Here is a 25266-nt window from a genome sequence, read left to right as displayed (position 1 = left end):
AGTCTTTATTTGTCAAGCGGAGGTGAAGAAATCAGTCCTAGCAAAGAAGAAAATAAAAAGAACCTGATATCTTTTCGCCTATAAGATTATTCCAAAACTCATATCCTATATTATGAAAGAATTGGCCAAAATATATGTGCCGAGTACCTATATTAGAGTTTCTTCACGATTTCTTCAGTTACACGTTCATAGTAAGTCATTCTTCGGATAGAATTTACAGCTTCTTCAAACTTCCGACATCGAAATGCAGTTGCAAAAGAGTTGGACCAATGATTCAGCTTCTCGTTCATCTGGACAAATAAAAATGTATATTGCCGATTAACACTTGAACCAGGACAGCAACCTTTCATTCTAGCAAACGGAATAAACAGAGCATTTGGAAAGGAACTTAAGGCCCACTAATCTAGCATTTGTGGACCCGACCTACACAGACCCATAATCATGCGACTTTTTTTCTTTTTCAGGTCCTTGAGTAAGCCATCAACTTCATATTTTTCTTGCAGTCTGAAAAAATATGATGGTTTAAAATATTCAAACTAGGGTACATGCAACTCTGCCATTCTGAACTGGCCACTCTATTCTCATAAAATACGTCTTAAAAGGGCTCAGATATACCTGAGACTTGATCTCATTTAACGCCAGAGGATCAGCTGCCTCTTCAACAGCTTCCCTGATTTCCAAAATCTGCAATTCAGATTCAGAATAAAAAAAAAAAAAAAAAAAAGTCTTCATCTTTTGAGGTTGGGACTGAAATATTATAATAGAGAAACATAAACGTTCACACAACCAAAAAGATTGCCTGTCAGCACATCACTAAAAACCAAATTTGGGAGGTCAAATCTGTTTTTTCAATTATAGAAGAGGTCGCTATATAAAATATAAAAAGGAGCCTTTTCTACACAGAACAAACTGGCTCCCTGCTTCCTCCACTACTGCCCACAACGTTCTGGGGCATATTTATTATTTAGGCTATTTTAAATTGATTAATTATATCGACTGTCATAGCAGGACTTAACCATCTGCTACACTAGCACCAACTGCTTCATGAAACGAATTGTGCTTTTAGTGCTCTGAAGATCGCAATTTAAGAATGCACTTGATCCTTTTTATTTTTCATAGTATTATCAAGGCTGCAAGAATTAGTTAACCATTATTCATAAGTATTATATACACGCCTGTGCAAGCGCGCCCGCACACACATATATAAGGCAAACATATATCCACTAATCATTGATTATAATCTGGAATCACAGATTTTCCAGCTGGAAGGAGTGGCAGCGGTATACAAGGAGATGACACATCAGCTCCCTAGATAGAGACATGATGTTTTCTTCACTTGGACCAAACTCATTAGACATAGATTCTTATGCATATTAGCTTACATCTGGCACAGGAAATTCAGTTTGTTCATAAATTTTATAACGTAAAGCAATGAGCAGGATGCACAGACCATGCATAGACAAGAAATTCCAAAACACCTTCAAACAAACTAAAAATATCCGATTCTGGCCACAATCCAATCAGACCAAAATTACCTCAGAAAGTAACTCCGGATCTGTAAGTGTTTCTTCTTCATCAACATCTATACCTTCAAGCCTCAGCTATAAAAGAAGTAGCAAATCTTTTGTCACAAACTTAAAAAAGAAAAAGGAAAAATTGATACCAGGAGATTTGTAATCAAAACAGGCAAAGATAGACATCCTAAATAAAAAAATCTAGTCAAAGTAGCATCATTTTCTCAGGGATATCCATATGTTCTGAAACCCAGGCCCCCATAGCTAATACATTCATGCCTAGCCACCAACATAACATTAAAGTTACAGAGGTTTAATTAATTTTAGTGAATAACCATGCAGGTTCATCACATGCCTCCATTACTACTCTTCCGAGTATTCCCATATCCACCTACTAGAAAAAAATATTTCATATGATCATTATTTTCCAACAAAGAAGATCCAGATGACTGCCACTATATCCACAAAAATCAAGTGGATTTGGCTACTATTTGCATCCATTGCAGAAAACTTGCACACAAATACATAAATGCCTGTGTGCATGTGTGTATAATGGGCACCTGAAAAGAAAAGGATATATTTACATTTCTAACAATTTGCAGGAGTCGGCCTAGGCCTAATAATGCTGTATCAGCAGAACTTTGAAAATGGACAGCCCACATAATACATTCCTAGCCTTTCAACCCAACTTCACTTAGCATAAGGATTCTAAATAAAATCTTGGATAACAGTGATTTAAAAAAGGGGAAATTACACTTTCACACAAACTATCACATGTTTTTCATTTTGCATCCTAAACTACTAGAAGTTTCATTTTGCAGCCTAAACTACCTATATTTTTCAATTTGCCATCAGTTAAAATTTGAAGTTAAAATGAACTAAATACTGGCCATATGGTAATGATCGTACTGGTTACTGGCTGAGGTACAAATTCAGAAATACAGGTAGTTTAGGCTGCAAATTGAGACTTTTGGTAATTGCATAGTAATTTGTGAGTGAAAAGGCACCATATCAAGTAGTTAAGCGTCAAAAAACAAATATATGTGCAATCCTGGAATGCATGATGCTTTTCTAAACATAATACCCTCCACAAAATCCATGGTACGAAGTACACTTACAATGTATATCGCCCTCAACAATGGCTTGCTAAGCGTGCAATACGCATCAATTACCCGAGCAGACTGGTCAGCAGCATACCCTCTTTCTCTCTATAAAAACAAGAGAAAAACTTACACAAGAATTTCCAACAAACATGTCTTTTTTTTTCGTCTCAAATTGAAGAGTTGGATATACAAACCTGAGATTTTGAGTGCACTAGATCAGGATGCAATTTTTTCTGCCAGTCTTTGTACTTACCCTCCAGATTCTGGACCTCAATATCATACTTCTTTTCTCTGTCAAAGTTAAAAACAGAAAAACAAATTAATGAATAAATAAATGAGAAGCGGCCTATAATTACTGGAAGTCCGAAAAAAAAGGCATTATTTTCCTCATTTATCTAAAAGCCCCATTTCGCAGATAATGAATAGATTAACAGATAGAAAAACTTGAATATATAATTTTGAAACGATGAGTATAATGAGGTACTGGAGAAGAGATTTTGAATTTTAAAAATCACCAGCTCTATTGGCAAACCGACAGCCCGTGTAATTCTGAATCTATTACCAGAACTGTTTTGGAGTATGGAATACTTACAGCCCGAAGATCTGGAAGTAGTCTACAGAACGATCCATGGGCTGAACGCTCCGACACGTCTCGCAGACCAGAAACGGCGCCGCTATGGCCACAGCGCCACAACTCCAGCATCTAGCGCTGGACTGCTCCTCAGCTCCCGTGGAGAAACAGAAAATTCTTACGGGAAACTTTGGATTCTGCAGAGAGTAAAAATCATAGCCTGACGAAAATGGGGAATTAGGTGAACTTGAAGGAGAAGGGGATGAGAAAAAATAAGTGGGAGACGGGAATTTGAAAGCGGAATTGGCAGGCAAATAAGAGTGTTTCGAAGGGAGGGTCCGGCGCAGAGTCGTGTAGATAGGAGTCCAGAACTTCCTCGACATTTTCTGTAAGAGCTTTGAGCTTGTGTTCCTGTTTCTCTTCTTTGTTTTGGAGAGGGTTTAACAAAAGCGTAATTATTTACATCGGTCTTAGTAGCAGCACCATGTGCTGAATTCAAAAACATAAATATATATAGATATATCATGTGAAGTGTGCGAAGAGTATAACAGATGTATAGCTACGAATTTTTTTTTTTTTTTTTAAGAGATTCTGCAATTTTTTATTTTATCTTCAATTAGCACCTAACTATCAAAATTCCAAACAATAATATCACCATCTCCAATAAAATTTGTCTATCAAAATGATAAAAAAGAATAAAAATAGTCTAACTTACTAAATTTAAACGAGAATATAAATTGCAAAATATAAAACATAAAAAAAAAAAAAAAAAAAAAAAAAGTAGCTTCTATTTATTTTCTTAGTTGGAAATATCAATTATCTGTACTACAAAACTATGTAATAAAAATGTAAAATGGTTAATATTGGCATTTGAAGAAAACCTCTTATTAATAGAACCTATTGGTGAAAAAAAGAGGGCAATTTGGAAACAAGCTGTGCTCAATGTTCCTATTTTAGACTTCAAAAATCTATATAGAACTTATTGGAAAGAGTATAACTATCATACAAGTTATTTCCAAATATGGTACAAAACCAATCATTGGTATCTGTGACGACTGAGTTGTGGTGTGACCATAATGAAACCTTTTGAGTTTTTCAAATTTTCTACTGATTCTTTTTCAACCTCGCAACCTGAAACAACATAGCCTATGCTTTTTCTGTCCGCTTGATTTCTCTTCTCCATTTAGACTACTTTCCTGGATGCTATTTGCCTCGGTGCTCATTTTCTGCTTAATATCATGTGCACTTTGGTCCAAAGCCTGTACTTCTATTGTCCCGTTCGGAGTAACCTGCGTAGCCTCATTAGGAACCGAAAGATACTGCTCCTGCTCCGTTGATGCTAGTAGAATTTTGTTATGGTTTACCTCCCTTGGGAGAGAATTTGATCGTGCATGCCTGCAAAAACAGGATTGGAAAAGCACCATTTATTAGTTGATTTGAAAGTGTGGCCTAAAATTCTGCACAGGTGAGTCGATTCCAGTAATAAGATATTAAATACAGATCCATGTATCAAATGTGGACTCTGGTGTGTGTTGTGATTGACTTAAAGGACGGAGCAAGCACTGATTGAAGTACTTTCCCTTCCAATTTGAGATTGATGAAGTCACATCAACTCAAAGCAAAAAAAAAGGGATAGGGCATGGCATTTCCCTAAACAGATTTCCAAAATTGAATGAACCATAAGAAATACCTGAAGCTGTGATTGCTAGAGCTATTCCTAGGCCGTTCAAGTGAAGTCCCATCAATGATTTCCTTTTCCAATACTTCAAGAATAACCTCATCATTGAAATTTGAGTCCTTTGTCAGAACCTCCATATTTGGAGGTTCTTTACTGGTTAATCCAGAAGAGAACCCATTTTGGGCATTAAACCCATATTCCCGAAGCACTGAGATGACCTTTTCTAATGTTCCCAGAGCTTGTTCCACCTCAGACCTGATTGATATATTTCTTTTGCCATTTACATTACACCCTTCATTGAATTCCTTGGTTGAAATGTGATCTGTGTCCTTACCATCCTCCTCAAAGTGCTTGTTTTCTTCACTCTCTTCTTCTTCAATCTCTCCAAAAGCTTTCCTGTCTGTTACTACAGCATTTTTTGGCTCAGATTCACTTGCATGGTAATCACAATGAACCTCCTGACGTATATCCACCAATTCATCCTGCTTATTCGCAATAAGATGTTCTTCAGGGAAAATACACGCATCAGTCTTGATCTTTTCTCCTTCCACAGCCCTTTCCGATATATTAGCGGAATAAAGAGCTTCACGTATTTTAGTATACAGTGGGTCCCCCAAGGCATCAATAAAATCTTTGTCAGTCTTAGACATAGAAGACACTACCTGTGGTTTTGAGGATTGGAAAGTGAGAAAAAACAATAGAACAGTAATCACATAAAGGATGCAGGAGCCACCACATAGGATGTTATTGCATGGGTCCAATCAAGAGCTGCTGAAATCCAGTGATTAAGTAGGATAAATGCAGTTAATTCTAGAAGTTATCGAATTGGATGATTCAATTAGATTCAAATGTGGTTTTAATTTCACACACAACTTATTTGAATAGTATTCCTCCTCCATGAGATGGTCTTATTGCTGAAGCAATGGACAAGAAAAATGATAACTTGAACCAAATTAGTAGTTAAGTATGACAGAATAAGGTTTATGACCTTTTGATAGAGTCTGAAACCATTGCCAATGAGCTGCCGTGAGATAAAGTTTATAAGGGATGGAGGGACAAAGTCCAACTTGAGGTCCACATTTGCTATTGTCCTACAAAATTAGAAGTTCCTAAAGATTAAAAATTGGAGGAGCACCAAACAAGGAAAGAAATCATGCAACATTACTCAAATTATCTTTAGCTACCACTGGGCAGAAATCCAATCACTTAAAAAACTTGCTTAGTTAGCAAGTTACTCCATAAATTATTTCCACTGGCGATGTAAGACAAGCTGCCCATGGCAAAGTCACTAGACTCATTTTCAAACGGACAAAATGCGTTTATAATTTATAAAGAAAGCCCTAAATCATCAATGCTCTTGCCCTTTACTGCCAAGATATAATAAACTAAATTTATGCCGAAAGGATGCATATGGGATCGGGTTGATTAAAGATCTAAATGTCCATTCCATGTCCACTGCAGTCTAGCCTCTTCAACACAATTGGATTTGCTTACAGGATCTACATGATAGCCAATTAACTACCACTCACCGAAAGTAACTTCTCTCTGAGGTCACCTTTTGCAAAGCAAAGCCTCCTACAACATCAATCCTAACAACGCCATTTGCTTCAGGGATCACCTCATTGGTGAAACCATGAGTAGATATGTCAATGCTTTCCAAATCAGAAATCTGCAAGCACAATTGTAATAAAATACTTTTACTTCAGGTTCAACCTAGATATGACAGACAGAAAAAACATTGCAACCAAGACAAAATAAGCCACTAAAGATTTCAAGGACTACCGTGTTTAGAAGGACAACAATGAGATCATCTTGAAAGTACTCAAACATAAAATAGTGCACAATGGCCTCCCTTGTTGACAGTGGCCAAGGAACCTTCATCCTTTCTTCCAAAAATTCAAAGAAAAATCAGGTTTTCAAAGTGAAATATATCTCAGAAACTGAAAAAAAAAAATTACTATCAAACAAAATTTAAGAAATACTGCAGTTTTATGCTAGACGAACCTCACTAAAGATATCTGTTCACCAATCCGCACCTTTTGCAAACATTTGCCACAGATCATTTTGAAAGTTGGAACACTAAACTGAGGCCACCTGAAATTAATAGAATGAAAAAGAAGAAAAATATTGTCAAAATTACAGTATCAATTAAGTCAAGAGAAAAGGCTGGTTTCTCTCTCTCTTCTCTCTCTCTCTCTCTCTCCCCATCTTTTACAAATAATAACGAGAATAACAATAATAATAATCACCACATATATCACTTGGATCTTCACAAACTAAAATTTTGATAACCAATAACTTCAAAAATTCAAAGACCCTTTAAAACAAGAGTACTGCTACATCCACAAAGAAATTACACAAAATAATCTCACAAACTGACATGGTTTCATCTGATCTGTTAGATCTATTTTATAATAAAAGTAACTTTACAATCTAACGAACCACATCAAACCCCATCAGTTTGTGGGATTGCTTTTGTGTAATTCATTTGTGGCTAAAATATTTCCCTTAAAACAATATATTACTAATAAGACCCTATATAATGCCAACAAGATGAAAACTGAAGGAAATAGTTTTAGGTGATAAATGTTATATTACTGTCACTGCTTCTTGATGATATTTGATTTTCTTCACTCGATATAACCCCCCCCCCCCCCCCCAAACACACACCCAAAAAAAAAAAAAAGGAAAAAAAGAATGATAAAGAAAGGAGATGAAGCTTCTTGTTTCACAACAAGATGCATGTTGATGCTCTATTATTCATGTAGAGCAAAAATGAGATTTTATACATCAGGCAATCAAACAGCTTATGCCCTTATAGGCGACAAGTAGAGAATTAAATGCGCATAGAATGAGGGAAAAATGCTTACCATTTCTTGTAGAGGGATGACTCCCATGAGGTGCATAGACCTACAATGAAGGGCAGAATTTTTCTAAAAGATTTTTTATATGATATCCAATGATATCTAACAATCTAAATGATTACATGATTATTACTCATAAATGCAAGATGAACTCAAGATGTCTGGAAATTCTTGTATAACTTACAAACATCTACAGGTCCATCTACGTAGCCTTCAACTAGTAAAGTATGAAAAGGAGTGCCTTTGGGCCCTTCACGATACATAACACGAAAGTCTTCCTTGTCTTGTTTTAACTGCCAAAAGTAGGTTGTCACAAAACTATCCCAAGACCTCCTAATAAAAATGTCATAAACAAGCCCATCCAAATGTAAAATCATATGCAACTGCATTCATTTTCACAAGTTGAAACTTTTTGACAAAGAAGTTAATCCAATGGTGAATGACGTCACTCATCAGACCGAATTATTTAAATTTTCTGAAGAAAACTTGTCTTGATAGATGAATGAAAAAGGTTCAGGGGAGATAGAGGGGGAGAGTAAACAAAGAAGATTTCAGAATACAAAAGGGCGTGAAGGAGAGGAAATGAAAGGAAGAAAACCATGCAAATCAGATGGTATACCTTCCATTCGGCACGTGATCTCTCACTGGCTTCCGATCCATCGTTATCATCTACTGAAGCACTCCTCAACATGTCAAGAAAAAATGATACTTCCGCAGTCCTATTTTCAATTATTTTCTGATTGCACCCTGCACAAACAAACATTTATAATTGGAAAGTGGTCCACAAATGCATATCATTTTCGTAACAACGCAAGGAAACATAAGCCACAGATGTCTAAAGAAGGTCAAAAGGAAAATCAGGGGAATTAAGGACCGTTAGTTTCATCTTCTGAAGAATGTAGGAGTTGATTCTTGACTAAGGTTTCAAGTGTCTCCTTATTTGCCAGATCAGGCAATGCAAGTGTCTTATCCAACCTTTCCCTGTACTGAGTGATCTTTTGTTTTTTCTCCATCTTTGCATATCCAAGAAAATCGGGAAGAGCTCTCTCTTAAACAGTCAAGCACAGAACCTGAACCACATGCCATTAGTTGATTTCAGTATCACCTGCTGGATTAGGGATTTCCTTAAAAAAATGTTACAATGAATTTTCATCAAATAAAAATGAATGACGATAATGATTAAGGGGGGACCTAAAAAAAACCAATGCCGTCCTTGCAAAATGTGTATTCAGCTGAAGCTTTCGTCTATATGCAAAGTTAAACCACAACAAGTAAAAATTATATGCGCTCAATGGAAGACAAATATATATGCATCAATTCAAGACTCTTAATGATGTCATCAGCGAAGGGTTTCATTTGATCTACACAAGATAATGAAAGATACTCAAAGTTGTTCACTTATATTTCCATCTTATAGAGCACTCGAGACTAGACGAGCTTTAAAGTTCATCGAAATCTACACCAACAAAACTCTTCATCAACGCCCAACAGAACATCACAAAGGTTAATGACTCACCGTCTAGCGTCAGACATCATGCACACAAACACAAGCACCTCTAAGCACATAAAACCAATAGAAATAAACGAGAATCATCAACACCACACCTCTAAACAGATAAACCAATGTAAATAAACGAAAGCCAGAAACACCCCAGATTACACAACATAAACAGTAAATGCAAAGTAAAGGCATACGCCAAAACATAGGAGCCCACACACGGAGATACTTTGATATTCATCAAAAGTCAATCCAAAGCAAAACCAGAACTCATAAATATCGAAGTACCCAGATGCAGACTCCTCTGGAATTCATTAAAATTCACGTCGCACGAAGCTCCCCGAGGAGCACTAGGCCGGCCTTTATGAGCTCTAAGCAGAACCCACAAACAGAACACTGAAATCCTCGCCGCTCAAACACAGATCTCCATAACAAAAATCAATTATTCATTCATTGAAAGAGGAGACAGACTCAGCTGTTGTGCGACCACCCAGACGGATATGAAACATGGGCCACTCCCCTTGGATAATACGAATTCCAGACGCGGAGTAGAATCACCCGCAAATCGACACTTGTTTCCAGAGCTAATCAAATTAAATTATGATTAATAGAAAACTTTAAATATTTTAGTTTATTCCAGAAGAGTGATGCCGCATACGCAAGTATAGCCTGTCATTTTAAAAAAAATTAATTATATAAATTCTATATTTATCATTTCTTTTCTAAAATTTACACAATGCTCATACACTCCCCACTTACTGTAAATATCATTTTCCGTTCGTTCCAGAATAAAGTAAGAGGAGTGCATTGATCTGGATATGTACTGGCAAAGTGTGTCTGGTGGGGACCACTTAAGGAAAAGTGCTAGAACGACGTCAAGTGAACAGTCAGAGGAGAACCGGCTATATGGGTCACGAGCGTCTTCGCATAAAGTTAAAAGGGCAATAAAGTTAACAAAAATTCTACTTACACCCAGACGTCTGTTGCGTAAAGTAGTCGTTGACGTCGCGAATAACCGCAGCCGCTAGGTTTTAGCGCACGCGTCGGCAATCGACATAAGGAACTACCCCTTTATTCTCCCCTTATCTCCTCTTGCCGTTCATTTGCGTCATTTCTGCCGCCGCACACCAGCCAATTTAGGACGTTCAGGGACCGGACCAACTGGTACATACTCGTCGTTTTTTCTTTTGGGGGGATTCAAGGTTTAATTTGGTGGGCTTGGTTTAGATTGAGCATTTTGTTGGTGGAGAGGAAAAGGGAGAGGTTAACTGGCTGGTTTGGATGTTGAGATAAATTGGATTGGATTGTGAATAATAGTATTTTGTGAATTTTATTGAGATGAATTTAATTTTTTTAAGTTGAGATTGATTTAATTTTTTAGGTTGAAATGTATGAAGTAAGTTGTAATATTTTTTTTTTTTTTTTTTGTTTTTGAGAAGTTCATCAATTATTGATTTGAAATGAGTCTGAGTATTCTTGATTTAGTTCACCTTTTGTATCCAAGAAATGAGAATCCCAGCCACACCACCCCAAAACCAAGTCCAGACTCCGACTCTGGCTCCAACCGATCGGAACGGAACAAGAGTTTCAGAGTCGGATTGAAGGGACGCCACCAAATTTCCGCTTGACGCTGCTACTTGTAGTGGTCGCCATGGCAGTGCACCAGTGTGTTTGCCATGCTCTACCAAACCACCCCCCTTTGCCTTCCCCTTGTTTTGTGGTTTAAGTTTCAAACATACAAGCTGCTCGTAGGCTTTTGTGAAAAAAAAAAAAAAAAAAAAAAAAAAAGGTCTCCCTACAAAAATGATTGTTTTTAGTGTGTTCTATTTTTTACAAAAGCTTGCGTGAGAATTGTGAATTTGATTTGTAGAAATCTTTTTTTTCTCCCTCTACCCAAATCGTATTTTATTCTTTATAATATTTTTTAATGATTTAACAGTCATGTCTTTTTTCCATTTTAGTAGCTGGAAACTGTGGAGTCTGTCTAATCTTACATGAAGCACATAATGTTTTCATCTTATCCTTTCTGAGTGTATGGATAATAAGTGGTGACTCTGATCATTAGGAGCGTTGATGGAAGATGATGCAATTATGAAGGGAGACAAACTTATATTGAGGGGGTTGAAGTTCCATGGATATCATGGGGTGAAGGCAGAAGAAAGGAAGCTGGGTCAGAAGTTCTTGGTGGATGTTGATGCATGGATGGACCTCCTGCCTGCTGGTAAATCTGATAATTTGTCAGATACTGTGAGTTACACTGATATTTACCGGTAAGCTATATATTTGACCCCCACAATGATCCTCTCATTTCAAGTGAAATGATGGTATCAATTTTGTGTACCGTGCTGATTTCACTTATCAACAGTACAATAACTAAAATTCATTGATACTATCTATTTCGAGTGAAAAGAAGATGCATTCCACACTAAATTAATACGTTTATAGCAATTGCAGTAAGTCTGAGGTCATGCATGATTGGTAGATATCCTGCAATTCAAACCTGCATAAAGTGTGGTTAATGGTGAATCTTTTCTTTATGTGACCAATACATATGTTCTGCATGCTCAGTTTGATATAGGAAGAATATAAACGATGGGATGAATGGGTGAAATGCAGAATAGTAAAAGAAACTGTGGAAGGGCCTGCTCAGAATCTTCTGGAGTCGGTGGCTCAACTCATTGCGTCTACCACTTTTACAAAGCATCCCCAGATATCGGCTGTTCGTGTGAAAGTTGGAAAACCTCATGTGGCTGTTCCTGGTTCTGTTGACTACTTGGGCGTTGAGATTCTCAGGCACCGAAGTGTTGACATACCAAACCGTGCTGCTTAGTCAAGATGCTTTGAAATAAGGTTTCTGAATAATTATCTGAATGTCGAACTTATGCTCGGGTGTATAAAGTAATGCTAAGTACAAGTCTCAAATAGACAAGTTTCATACAAGTCTTTTATAAAAAAGTGGGTCTCACTAATAAAGAATAATTTTTTTTAAGTGAGGTTCACTTTTTTACAAGGACTTGTATGGGACTTGTACAAGTCATTTCTCTCACACACAGACACATATGCTTGGGAACTTATGCTTGGGATATGGAGTAGGCTTCAAATTGAAATGCCAAATTACACGGCGAAAGCATGAGTTTTGCATTTGCATACCCAGGTCTGAAAAAAAAAAAAAAAAAAAAAAAATGGGGAATTAGAGAAAAAGGTGGAAAAGACTCGAAAGAGAAACTAAGAGCATGGCCTAATTTAAAGTTTTATTATAAATAATCGATTAAAATGAAAAGCAAATGGTGCCTGAGATTGAAACAAGGTTGCTCCTCCATTTCTAAAAGACAATTTCTACTGAAATGGAGGCATAGAAACTAGGAAGAGATCTCTCCACACGTGCACAAAACTTTCTATCAGGTTGTGAAACATGGGAAAGAAGCTGAGACTCATGCAGCCATGGCAGTTGGTTCACGAGCTTTGCCCCTGCTGCTATTCCAGATTGGAGTAGCGACTCTGGTATTCCGAACACATTCAAATACCAAATGTGATATATGATGTCATTAATTTCATGAACATGAGCCAGCATGTATTGTAACATAAATTGAACGGATTAAGATGATTTCAAAATGCAGTGCAAGGTCTCGTCCTTATTGGTAATTTTGAAAGTGTAGGGTTCTTCTATTACCTGATGATACTGTCCTTGCGGCTCGCTTGACTGTCATTTGCAGCGGCAACAATGCATTCGACTCGCATGCCACGATCTAATGCAGCAACCAAGTTGACCTTCGTAATCCGAAGGTCAACCTTGTAAGGAAAAACACAGATGTCTCTCCCAGCCCACCGCTTCTCCCACAAAACAGAGCCAACTGATGGTAATTGAGGCCAAAGAATTGTTAGAAATAGCCACCTAACCATGTAATTTCTGTGTCTGATTCATGTTTGCAGTTTTAACTTTAGAAGTTATGTTTAGCACTCTTATTTCAAAAGAAAATTCGATTTCAGACCATGTGTAGATTCATGTCTTGCAATAATTGATTCAATTATTATCAATTTCCTAATCACACTACTTGTTTGACAGTTGAAGTTGGCATTGGGGGCTTCAGTAATAAGTAGGTGTGCTGCAATGGCGCTTTACTCTGCAACTTGTTGTACTCTGGGAAGATATGGAAACGGTAGCCCATATCACGTCAATCAAAGTGGATGGCTTCCAGGAGGAAGTGCGAATTCATTTCGAGGGGGAGAGATTCGCAGAGTCGGGGGAACCAGACTGGGGGGAGCGATTGGCGATTTGCATTCAGAAGATAAAAAATAACCACGTTGATAATCTGTACAAGGTGTAAGGGCTTCTTATAAAATTTCTTGACGACCGAAACTCTGGAGTCTGAATATCAGAGAGTCGGAAATTGAGGCAACCTGATACACCAACGAAAGAAACCTCATGACCATAATTATTTATTGGAATTCTAATTAAACTGAAACCTTAATCGTTTAAAATTTGATTACCTAGTTTTCAAGTTTGATTCATTCTCCCATTGCTCTTTGAAAAAGTTCAACAATTACACCTTTTTCCTTGACATACCAACGAAACATCATGTGATTGTGCCACTTTTACAGAGATCACTGTAGAAATCCTTTTCCTCATTCGAAAAAGAGCTCCAAAATCAGAATCATTAGGGGCTGTTTATGCACAATCTGATCAGCCTTCCCAATCAGTGATTTTTACCAGTGAACATTCTTCAATTCAGTCTGCTGGAGGCCTCCATGGACAGATATCCCATCATATCATTGCATGACTAGCATTGATACTTATTCTTTCATGTATAATCTCCTGTGCAGCGTAATCGGGTGAATGTGTAAAGTGGCTTCAAATCTGTCAGAAAACTTCTACGAAAAAAGCCCGCTGCAGCTTCACAAGGACGACAGTTTGCTGCAACTTTTTCAAGCTTGGGGTACAGCACCAAGACTTCCATGGTCAACCTACCCTACTAAATGTTTAAACTATGATTATTCAATCAAATGGAAACAAAAATGGATAATATATCCAAATATGTAATAAATAATATGTTGTGTGAGGGTCAGTCAAGAATTATTTTGAATTTATGTACAAGTAACACAAAAAAGGTTGTAGTAACCTATCCCCATTCATTGGTGCCCACTGAAAAGCTGTACAGTATTGAATCCTCTGTTCCTTTGGTCTCTACTGCCCACTGAAAGCTGTACAACATTATATCCTTTGTTCCTTTTCTCTACGTTTAACCAAAAGTGTGTTACTCCTAGAGAAAACCTATGAAATGGTTCGAGGAAAAAAACTTTATCCATTTCATTGGCCGTATCCTTGCTGGCTGTATCCTGCTTCCAAATTGTTCGAATTAACTATACAACAATGACGGATTATACATCCGGGACTCTCCTGTAGAAAAGAACATACGCAGCTGATGTCTTTATCCTGTCTTTGGAGATAGGGAAAACCTTGTCGTCATCAAACTCAACCCACATACCATTGCCATGCTGCATACGAACAAAGAGAAATAGAAAACCCATAAAAAATCCAAAGTCATGTATTTCCAGAAAAGATGTAGAGATGTTCCTACAACCAATTTACACAAACATCTATCCATGTGTTTTTACATAATTGTGAAGAAACAAACCCGCAGCTACTCACTAATTTTTACTTTTGAGGTTATTTTATAATAACTGAGCCACTTCCATATCAAGGAAGCCACAATATCCAAGTCGGTCAAAATTGTATGGGAACATTACTACAACTAGTGTGTAGTCTCACCTTTAGGAGTAGAAGACTGGAAAAGGCACCTACCAAAAAGCAATCAAAAAAATTTCTATAACGAGATGCCACTTACATGAACAGTTGCAGTATAGTGACCGCCACCCAAACCTCCATAATGATTACTAATGGCATACAGCATGTAGCGATTGGACAACTGGCTATTCTTGTGGGCAATGAAGGTTGAGAAATCCAGATCATCAACTGGGAAGTTGACATATGTTTCTAGCTTGTTCTTAAAATATCGTCCATATGAGAACCTCTTCAAATGAATAACAAGAATCTCGGGCAATCTCCAGAGATCTAACTTTTTGATGGCTTGCCGAGGATTCTTACAGCTAGGGCAGTACCTGCAGTTTGATGTAGCTGCAAAGTAATTATAAGAGAAATAAAGGAATAACAACTTGAATTGAATATCTTAAATATTAGTCAAGCATGTTTGTTGATGTATAAGAATCACAACCAATCTCAGCTTCTTAAAGACCATTTTTTTCAGTTCTTGCTCACAAAATTAGGTCAAGAATGGCTATCAACAAGAACAAAAATCTTCCAATGCCAGAATGAAGAATGAGAACACGCTACACTAACCACATGTCTTCTGGTCCTAATGGCTCTTCCTTTAAGAAGGCTTCAAGGCATTTGTATAGAGAAACAGAATCTTGAGTCCTATTTATGGACCTCTGGGGCTTAAAGACCTCCGGCAGTGAGCTGAGAAGGCATGTATCATACGTCTCAATCATCTTATCTGACCATAGAACAATCACCTCCAACTCCTTGATCGACCCCGAGACCAGTACTGGCTCATTCATCTCTATCTCAGAAAACTCTGGTCCTCTGTAGAACTGGAAGTCAGTATCCAACTGTGTCTCGTCCAGTCTACCACCATCTGACCCAGCACCTGCATCCAAAACAGTAGGGCTGGTGGCATCCTCCATTTCAGAATCTTCCTTACCAGAATTTCCTGCACCCTCATCGTAATTATATAATCCATCTTCGTTGGGCATTAAAAATGGACTGAGTATTTTCAAAAACCCTTTACGAATATCAGATCCATTAGAAGTATCAGACAACCTTGCTACAAGTGGAATGCCAAATGTCTTCCTTTTTGGGGTAATGCCATAACTGCAATGCCAGAAAACTCATAATAGAGTAATGATAAAATCCAAATTTAAACAAGTACAACAAAAATTGCATCATTTCTTCAAGAGATCACAAAGGATCTGAGGAAATTATTGACAAAATTCAAGTCATAATAGATTCATTTTCAATACAAATATTTTTTACGTTATATTTGCTTTATCAAGAGCGAATTTTTTTGCAATTTTCAAAATGTTTGACAAGCATTTATTAGCATGTTATAGGTGGCCTTCAGCTTAGTTTTGTTTCTTAAAGTTTTGTTGTTACCTAATTATACTCCTACTGTAATTTATTTATAGGTCTATGGAACGCATGGGTACTTAGTGTGCTTCTTTCTTTTTCATGCAATTCATTTTTCAGCTTCATTTGCCTCTTTGCAACTCCAAGTCGAACTCTTACCCTATTGAAACCCTAAAACATCCACATACTTTCTCTAATCATTAGCCACAAAATAACTACTTACGCAAGCCTTAAAGCCCCATTATCAAGTGTTGTCATCCATCACTTTTGTTTTCAGAAATAGCTTACATAGCTAAACAATCCCACCTCCTGCAAGCATTCAATCTAGAAACCCCAAACCCATTGTCAATCATAAGAACTAAGAGCATACGTTCTCAAATCTAAAGCCCTAAAGCCCACCACAAAAGCAATACTAGGCAGGTTTTCGGAATCTGTCATACATCATACTCTAAAATATTTAATTCCTTGCAAGATGTTTCTGTGGTCACGCACAAGTTCTCTGATGTTTCTCATTGAGTTATAACAATAGCTGCAATTCAGACACATGGATGAGAAAGGGAAAAAGAAATGCAGTGGCAACCCAGAAGTGAAATCACCAAATAAAAGTCACAGTATAAAGCCGAAACAAACTCAATAAGGAAATACTCAAACTTACTTTTCCACCTGTTGATGCTTGAAAACCACTAAGGGTGATTTCTCACTGTCTTTTGGTAACCGATAGGCAACAACTTTGTCCTCATCCCTGATCAAGGCTATAGCACCAGATGGCTCAAGCCAATTCAGAATGCTTTTTATAGCATTTATGACTACCTACAAATTGCTCCACATGGTCAGTGCTCAACATGGAATCCACAAACACTCGGGAAAAAAGAGAACAGTCCCTTTGACATGGGGATCCCAAATGATATACATGCATATATATATATGGAAGGATGGAGATAAAATAACCTAATGATTATAAATCATCTCATCCCACATAGTTACTTTACATTATTTCAACTACTTTACCAAATTATCTAAATAATTATTTTGATAAGTAAATTATCTAAATAATTAGTAATAGATCTTACACTGTTATGGTAATATGATAGTGCCACAGATGACAGAACAGAGTGGTGGCCAAAATGTTTTGCATTTTTTATTGGTGGGTATGAGACTTCAACTCATGATGTCACCCACAAGCCACTCTTATGGGAGATGGAATCATCATTTGAACCATAGGTCATTGGCATGGTGGTAACCAAAATATGATTGCATACAATGCAATGATTCCTGAAACATAGTTATACAATAGAAAAGTTCCTATTACTATGCTAGAGGATAAAAGTAGCCACCCAAGTATAGAAGGCCACCAAGATCAAAGATCAAAAAGTGTTTAGAAGCTCAGTGATATTTGAAAAAACACAGCAACATACCTCAGCTACTAACAGGGTTTCATCATCTCTTAAAGAACATTGAGTGCTTAAGGCATCAATAAGATCTGTGAGCCTCCCACTATTTGGAACAATTACGTTATACACAGCTGGCAATGTAGTCCCATCAGTGCTCACTACTGTCAACGTCATTGTCCGCATTGTTGTTGAAGGTAATGGAAGCGATAGGTACATAAATGGGTCAAATGTGACAGAAACCTTCTTGCAAAGAGGGCAAACCAGCGTTGATCGATACTGACCCTAGAAAGTAAGGAAAACAGTACCCAATTAATTTTAAACAAATGGTTTATCTGATAATTGTAGATGCCAGTCCCATAGCAGCCTACAAAATTATTTAAAGCCCTAATCATATTAGCCATCAGAAGGCATTATTCATAGCAGCATCAAAGACTTCCAACAAGAAAGTAGGAGTCCTTAGTTTTATTGAATTGTAACGTCCCAATGGAAGGCCCAAACCACATGTCCTATATTCCAAAAAGACTAGTTAATGATACAATTGGAGCATCATTGGAACCTTATAAAGAGCAAGAACTTCTCCTTCCCAAGCAATATGAAATTTCATACACCACGTACCCTTATCCTTATCATATGGGATATTACAATCTCCCCCTCTTAAATTCCTAACGTCCTCGTCGGGCCAAACCATCGTAGGTGGTATGGCTCAAGTCCCACATTTTTTGTTAGGATAGGCTCTGATACCATTTATAACGCCAATGAAAGGCCAAAACTACATGGCATACACTCCAAAAGGACTAGTTAATGATATAATTGGAACCCCATTAGAACCTTATATAAAGCAAGAACTTCTCATTCCCAAGCAATGTGGGATCTCATATACCACCTATCCATATACTTATCATATGGGATATCACATGAACACAGCATCACATGTAAAAAGTAAAGTCTTGTATACAACTAGATGTCAAAATTTTCTATTCCATGCAAAATGGCAACCACCTAATACAACTCACTTGGCATGCATCAACAACTATGGAGTCATTGCGAGCAAGGTGATTCTTCCAATATTCTTCTGCTACTTCTTCATCCGGATGACCTTCAACATCCTTGGCTTCAATATACGGCTTGCACTTAACACGATTTAAATCTTCATGGAGTCCATCCAACAAGAATGCAAGAAACTCCTAGATCAAAGACAGTTTAACATATTCATGAGATTACTCCTCTCACGTCTTAAAATGAAATTGAGTGGTACTCATAAACAAAAATAACTTCACTAACTTGGGAATCATGTTGGTTATAGCCACTAAATTGAGGAGCAAAATCTGCAAGTTTTTTCTTGAACAGTCTCGGAGCCACAGGCCTCACTCCTGGAGCCCATAGCCTCCTTAGTAAATCTCCAAATGCTAAAGCAAGCTCCCCCTGAAAGCATGAATGAACATATTTAACTAGAGATAAGAGGTATGGAATAAGCAAATATGCTACATTTGGGCAAGACCACTCGATAAAAAAAGCAGATATAACATAAACATGAATCATACTTTCATCCCCAATGGGTTATCATAATTTATCTCCTTCTGGTAGTCTCCAAGGAAATAATCAACAAGCTTTGTAGTATGCACCAAGCACTGGATGGAACTGTTCATGAAACAAGTGTTCCCAAGATTCAGTAATCCTGTCAAGCCCAAGGAACCAGCTCCTTGATAGCTACCACCACTTCGTGATGAGTTAGTTAAATTTAAAAAACAGTCCACTCTGTCAGTGCTCCCATTCATCTTAAAAAAGCCACTGCAAAAGGGATCTTCCACCTTGGACTGTATAGCCATCTCACCATTCCTCTCATCTCTGCCCCTTGGAGCATCAGAAAATCCATAGACTTGCAATTCAAGAAGAATCTGCAAGGCCAACATGCAAACAATGAGCAAATAAATCGACTAAACGTGTGGTCAAACTCAAGTTGCTGCATATTTTTTATGGAAAAAACTACTTTGCCTCCCCACTTTGAGCACTCCATTTGACCGCTGGTCAAAAAATTTTTTTTTTTTACTTAGTGATTAAGGAAGTGATTTTAAGTGTATTGGTGTATTGTTTTTATTTTTTAAAAATATTTAAATGTATTAAAAAAATGTGAAAAGAAAAAAGGAAAAAAAAAAAAAACAGCCCCACTCTATTTTTATTGTTACAATTATGAAAGTGAATCATGAAGTATATTCCAATTACTGAGTATTTGGGCAATTTCACAATCTTGCTAATGGAATAGAATTATAGAAAGCTCAACAGCATAAGATAAGTAGACCATAATCAGAATGATCTCTCCAACAATTTTTATAAAAAACAACAGTTTTAATGAGAGAAAATTAAAAATATCTCTAGATTGTTTCCTCACAAGGTAGTCCTCCAGGGCCATAATGACATCAAGGAGCAAAAAAGGTGCCGCCACAACTTATTGAGTCCATCCAATATTGGTTGTGTTCACATTTTATCTTGGTTAATATTTTAGAAGCAGGAAGAGGCAAAAGATGCCAAGTGATAATTTAACAAAATGACTCCTGCGAGGAATCTGCTTCTCAGATGACCAACTACTAAAATTAAAGGGACAAGTTCCCCTCAAGGGCAACTTGAAAACCTCTACAGGATCAGAAAGTTATCCTCTAAACGGATAGATCTTAGCAATATTCTAGCCCCAATATCAGTTTTTGACTCACAAAAAAGATCCATTACCTCCTGAAAATCCCTTCTTCACTGATTATAAGTAAAAAGACTAAGACTCTTTATTTTCTTTACAACAGGTATGTGGGAGAGAAAGAAGCAAAAGGGATGCTTGATTGAAGAGTATTATTCCCAAGCAACTTTGTACACAGACAAAGAACGGGGAATATAACAAAATGATAGCAGTCAGACAATTATGTACTTACCTCTTTCCCCAGTTGTGCAGGAGTATCTTTACTCATATTTATTCTGTCATAAAAAAAAAATTGTGTTGTCTGGCCTGAGAAGTCCCAAATGCTTAACTGTCCAATCAAATAACATAGCAAATAAATATCATTGGAAAAAAAATGAAGAAGCCACTATATCAGAGATTTTTTGGAATGAGATAGTATTATCTTAGCTAAACCATCATCCCCAAAAGAGAGACTTTGAGAGACAGAAACATCACAGAGAGAGAGAGAGATGGAACTCACAGGTTCAGATTCAGAACCGAAAATATTGCGGGCTCTCTTGTAAGAATTATGCACATTGTCCTGAAAAATGCAGCCAAATGTCAAATGAAGTAGTAAAGCAACTCAATCCAAAATACCAGATGGTTTCAAAAAGTTATACACACAATGAATGGTATATCAATTCTAATACTGGGTAACCTGTAAAGTGCATTTTGCTCTTTTAACCAAACTTTTTTATATATATATGAGTAAGAATAAAGCTCTTCCAACCAACTTCATGGCACTTTGACACCATATACAATATTAAGGATCAATATATTACTCATCATCGCTACTAAAACTCATGCAACCAACATCAAAGCTTGCAAGATTGGGTGATTCGAAGGAGATGGGTAGAAAACAGAACAATGTCTAACGACAAGCAAAATGTGTGGTACTGGGGTAGCTCAGTCCTGGGAGAGAGACTAGGATACGGTCCTATCCTTCAGCAGTTTTTGCATCAAATGAATAGTCTCAAAATTTGAATCCATGCACTTGGACTCAGAAGCTTAGACTTCATCGTTGCACTGAATGATGGAGTCTGCTACAGAGAACTTTAGTGTCAACCAACCAACTAAATGAACATCTTCAACCCGTCTGCCAATGGTAAGGTCAGCTTTAGATTGCTCTATAAATGGTATCTGTCCAAGGAAATATATTTAAGTAAATATAAGAATTCTAGAAAGCCTACTCCAATTCTTTCCTAAACATGCAGTCCTCCTTCGTATGGCGCCCATGTCCATAGCAACAATTCTAAAGAAAGCAGGGAGGAAGATGGAATGAGGGATAGAGAGATCACCTAAAGTGCTGGAAGACATTAAAAATCACCCATTCTTAGCAAAATACCCACCTTTGTACATTTCTTTATATAAGTTTAAAACTAAAAGCAACATTCCATCCCTAACATTGCTCATAGAGAATCAGCATTGTTTATAGATAGTTTTGGTACAACCCATACATTATAACCACGAAGCTTAAGATCTACTTGGTGTTACTCTCTTCTCTTACGTTGCTTCCTTTCAGAAGTATGTGCTCTGCTGCCTGCAACACTACCCTCCACCATTCACTTCTATGAAAAATTATCCGACAATCCTGTTCCAAAATGCTCTTCTAGTATACCTCCCAATGTCATACTATAGTACTAGATACCGCATCATAAGGCTGGAATCTTCGGCTGTGTTTGGTTGCTGAGGTGATCTTAGATGATCTGTGAATAGTAGTGTTTTGTGGATCCCATTGAGATGTGTTTGAATGTATGAAGTAGACTGAGATACGTGTTTGAATGTATGGAGTAGGTTAAGATATGTTTAACTTTTTATAGGAAATTGAAAAAGTAGTGAGTCCCATCAATGATTGGTTTGAGATAGGCTAGGATGAGCTCAGCACCCAAACATAGCCTTAAAAAAATTCAATCACAACTCCTTTGAGAAGCATTTCAAAACCAAGTTTGTATCTTCTGTCAACACCAAAGAGCATTAAATTTTTGCCTAGCTCTCATTGAATCACATTGCTTCTAAAATCATTCAAAACTACTTATAAAAAAAAAAACAAAAAGCATTTAAAAAACAAGCTTGTATCTTCTGTCAACACCAAAGGGTAGAGGCCTTTTTTTCCTAGTTCTTTCTTTCTCAAATAATTCCATGTTTCCGATGGCGATGGAAACTATATTAATAAACAACAGCTGATATGTGAAGCTCTGAAAAAAAAGAAAAAGATTTATCCAACTTTAGGAAAACATCCGACCATTCATCAGCCAAATCCAAAATGCAGGTATAACAGTACTAAAAGCCTGTCATGGTTGACAATCAGTGGAAACAAGGATAGAAGATTATATCCCAAAACTGACCTTTTGGCTAACTTTTACCACTAAGGAATTTGTTTCCCACAAAACAAAAAGCCTAATTTGTATGGGAAACACATCCTGCAAAGAATCTCCAGCACCATAGAGACTTCCAATATCCTTCTCTGCTGCATTAAGATCATAATGCCTACAGAAAGCGAAGAAGAATTCAATTCCAAATATATTATCCCCTTACGAAAAAAATGCCAAACATACAATGCAGATTTTTGTGATGCATTAATATAAAAATGAGGAGAAAGTTCTAGATTTTTGGATTAGCTTTCAAATGACACCAGTCCTATCTCAATAGGATTCTCAAGTCGACAGTCATCGGCAAAACGCTAAGACATGCGCAAATCTAACTCTAAATCTGATATTAGATCAAATCTGGCATTTACCATATGAAAATCAGCCTGAAATCCAAGACAGATAATCTGATCCGTTTCCATACGAAATTTCCATATTATCTTTGGGTTTCAAGGGCTACAAAAGAAAGGAGACCTGGACAAGGGAGACCAGAGAGAGCCGATTGAATGGAGAGAAATAAGAGAAAAGGACTAAATTAATATAGGAAAACATAAAGCACGGCCTGAATAAGAAGAAGAAGACCTACTGCAAAGGAGGATTTGCTTCTAATTTATACCATTGAGATTAAATCTAGGAAAAAATGGTAAGGTTCAGATTTTTTTTTTTTTTTTTTTAAGTAAAAATATAAATGGTAAGGTTCAGATTAAAACTGAAATAAGTAGTTTCGTCATGTATGTCATTCAATAAGAACCAGGAACTGATTAAAAAGAGCCGTCAGGCATTATGCTTTTCAGACTAACAAGATGATGAGTTCTCACAATGAATAACCTCTTATGAGTTCTCATTAGCAAAAAGAAGGAACATATTTCAAGCAAATGTATGTCTGCTCACCGTTTGAGGGCCCGCAACCACAACGCTTCAGGAAGCAAGGCATATTCACGGCCTGAAAATCCTTCTTTTGCCTTGTTACTCTTTCCAGAATCGACCTTCTTCAAATCCAGAACGATTTCGGAGTCGGTGTCATCATTCACTGATACAGAGTATAAAACACCTCCCGTTTCGTCATCATGATCACGCTGCGACTCCTTCCACCACCTGAAATTCAATGCAAAAATAGCGAGACCATTTAAAAAGTCGTTTTTTCTTCTCGAATGCGTTGCCTGAATTCAAACCACAGACTATTTCTACGTTCACGAAGTACACCTCGTTTAAAAAAAAAAGTTATCGGCACCGGGCGTCCAATAAGAAAGTCTCAACTAATCCCGGGGTGAACAGGCGCTCAGGAAGTTCCCCAGTCCGATGGCCCGCAAGTGCACCTCGTTTACAAGAATTTGGAGCAATAAAAGAACGGTGACGGGTCCAATTGTCTCCGTTTTAAAAATTGTTCCAAAAATCACGAGCTTACAGTAAAATTGTCCATAAAAACAATCGACACATCACGACGTTGGAACCCAAATCCAACATTGCTTAGACGAAGACCTAAAATCCTTTGGTTTTCATAGCTTTCCCGGCAATCAAACAGACAAAAAACGATAAGAAGAAGTGGCGGATTGGAAGATACCTATAGGGAACCAAGTAAACCTTGTCAATGGAGTTGTCAGCGCCGTCGTCGTAATCGTCGCCGAGGAGGCGACGTTGGGGGCGGAAGCGGTATCTGGAGTCGATGTCCCAGAGGTCGTCTTCGATGGCGGAGGAGGAGAAGAGGTCGTCCATGGTGAAGAAAGCTAGGGTTTTGGAGGCGATGGCGCGTGCGAGGGACTTGCAGAGGTGGAGCGTGGAGAGGGAGAGGCGAACGAGCTTTTGCGAGAGGAACTTGGTGGGTCTGACGAGGAGGAGGTGCAGAGGGAGCTTCTCGGACAGACGGCTCATTGGCCTCAATTAATACGGCTTCCCACTCCTTTACTCTCATTTTTCTTCCAGCAACACACTTCCCTTTTTCTTTTCAATTAATTTTTCCCCCCAAGTCTTTTGTCTTTTTTTTTATTGGTCCGTGAGATTTGGAGAACCCACGACAGAGGTCGGCGGCGGATTCTCGTGGCGGTGGTGGGGGGACAGTAGGATAGTGCTTTACACGCGCTTGGAATGAGAGTGGGAGGTGTGAGGAGTGGTCTAGATGGTTCTCGCTAGGTCGGATGCATGCTTTTCGAATGTGTTTTGCAGGCGTCGATTATAGACACGTGGTATATGGGTCCCAAAACTTATCGTTGAGTGAGCGTGGCCCCCGCCCCCCCCCCCCCCCCCCCCCCCCCCCCACCTTTTGCCAATTTCATTCTGGGCTAAGCAACGCTTTTTACTCTTTTTTTCTTTTCCTTTAAAATTATTAATTTTCATTGTCTTTATCTTAACTCTTAATTTTCATTGTATATTATTATTTTCAAAAAAAATTTATTCATCATTTTCATATTGTACAAGACACATAAATTTTTTCTTTTATAT

The 25266-nt window shown here is 37.5% G+C and overlaps 4 protein-coding genes across 8 annotated transcripts; 1 reads left to right on the top strand and 3 right to left on the bottom strand.

Moving 5' to 3' along the window:
• Positions 1–86: 86 nt before the first annotated feature.
• On the bottom strand, positions 87–3639 carry LOC121265965 (iron-sulfur cluster co-chaperone protein HscB homolog). 2 transcript variants are annotated; one of them, XM_041169645.1, is made up of 6 exons: positions 3210–3639; positions 2812–2908; positions 2633–2722; positions 1536–1601; positions 616–684; positions 87–504 (listed from the first exon to the last, which is right to left on the bottom strand). In XM_041169645.1, exons 1-6 carry the CDS (start codon positions 3569–3571, stop codon positions 487–489), a joined length of 702 nt encoding a protein of 233 aa, XP_041025579.1. In that variant the 5' UTR covers positions 3572–3639; the 3' UTR covers positions 87–486. The 2 variants fall into 2 exon arrangements, with proteins under 2 accessions (XP_041025579.1, XP_041025578.1); XM_041169644.1 differs by having other exon boundaries at positions 87–290.
• Positions 3640–4122: 483 nt separating this feature from the next.
• On the bottom strand, positions 4123–9894 carry LOC121266288. Its single transcript, XM_041170069.1, has 11 exons — positions 9517–9894; positions 8605–8800; positions 8350–8477; positions 7915–8023; positions 7737–7776; positions 6871–6960; positions 6649–6748; positions 6396–6535; positions 5855–5957; positions 4879–5528; positions 4123–4583 (listed from the first exon to the last, which is right to left on the bottom strand). Exons 2-11 carry the CDS (start codon positions 8741–8743, stop codon positions 4307–4309), a joined length of 1776 nt encoding a protein of 591 aa, XP_041026003.1. The 5' UTR covers positions 8744–8800; positions 9517–9894; the 3' UTR covers positions 4123–4306.
• A 328-nt stretch (positions 9895–10222) lies between these two features.
• On the top strand, positions 10223–14309 carry LOC121266289 (dihydroneopterin aldolase 2-like). 3 transcript variants are annotated; one of them, XR_005940773.1, is made up of 5 exons: positions 10227–10392; positions 11294–11498; positions 11845–12078; positions 12885–13085; positions 13292–14309. XR_005940773.1 is itself a non-coding variant. In XM_041170071.1 (4 exons), the coding sequence occupies exons 2-3, from the start codon at positions 11302–11304 to the stop codon at positions 12056–12058; spliced, it is 411 nt and encodes a 136-aa protein (XP_041026005.1). In that variant the 5' UTR covers positions 10227–10392; positions 11294–11301; the 3' UTR covers positions 12059–12078; positions 13292–14309. The 3 variants fall into 3 exon arrangements, 2 of the variants coding, with proteins under 2 accessions (XP_041026004.1, XP_041026005.1); XM_041170071.1 differs by lacking the exon at positions 12885–13085; XM_041170070.1 differs by lacking the exons at positions 12885–13085; positions 13292–14309 and having other exon boundaries at positions 10223–10392; positions 11845–12274.
• LOC121266287 (ubiquitin carboxyl-terminal hydrolase 8-like) lies at positions 14233–24833 on the bottom strand. 2 transcript variants are annotated; one of them, XM_041170068.1, is made up of 13 exons: positions 24392–24822; positions 23722–23925; positions 22810–22951; positions 20946–21005; positions 20679–20774; positions 19305–19658; positions 19045–19185; positions 18777–18947; positions 17788–18045; positions 17028–17182; positions 15584–16117; positions 15072–15345; positions 14233–14721 (listed from the first exon to the last, which is right to left on the bottom strand). In XM_041170068.1, the coding sequence occupies exons 1-13, from the start codon at positions 24697–24699 to the stop codon at positions 14605–14607; spliced, it is 2814 nt and encodes a 937-aa protein (XP_041026002.1). In that variant the 5' UTR covers positions 24700–24822; the 3' UTR covers positions 14233–14604. The 2 variants fall into 2 exon arrangements, 1 of the variants encoding a protein (XP_041026002.1); XR_005940772.1 differs by lacking the exon at positions 14233–14721 and having other exon boundaries at positions 15234–15402; positions 15480–16117; positions 24392–24833.
• Positions 24834–25266: the final 433 nt, after the last annotated feature.

This window comes from Juglans microcarpa x Juglans regia, chromosome 5D, assembly GCF_004785595.1.
Source record: "Juglans microcarpa x Juglans regia isolate MS1-56 chromosome 5D, Jm3101_v1.0, whole genome shotgun sequence".
In the NCBI taxonomy this organism is placed as follows: domain Eukaryota; kingdom Viridiplantae; phylum Streptophyta; class Magnoliopsida; order Fagales; family Juglandaceae; genus Juglans; species Juglans microcarpa x Juglans regia.
Note: the sequence above shows the minus strand (reverse complement) of the source record. Positions and strands in the feature narration are given on the sequence as shown.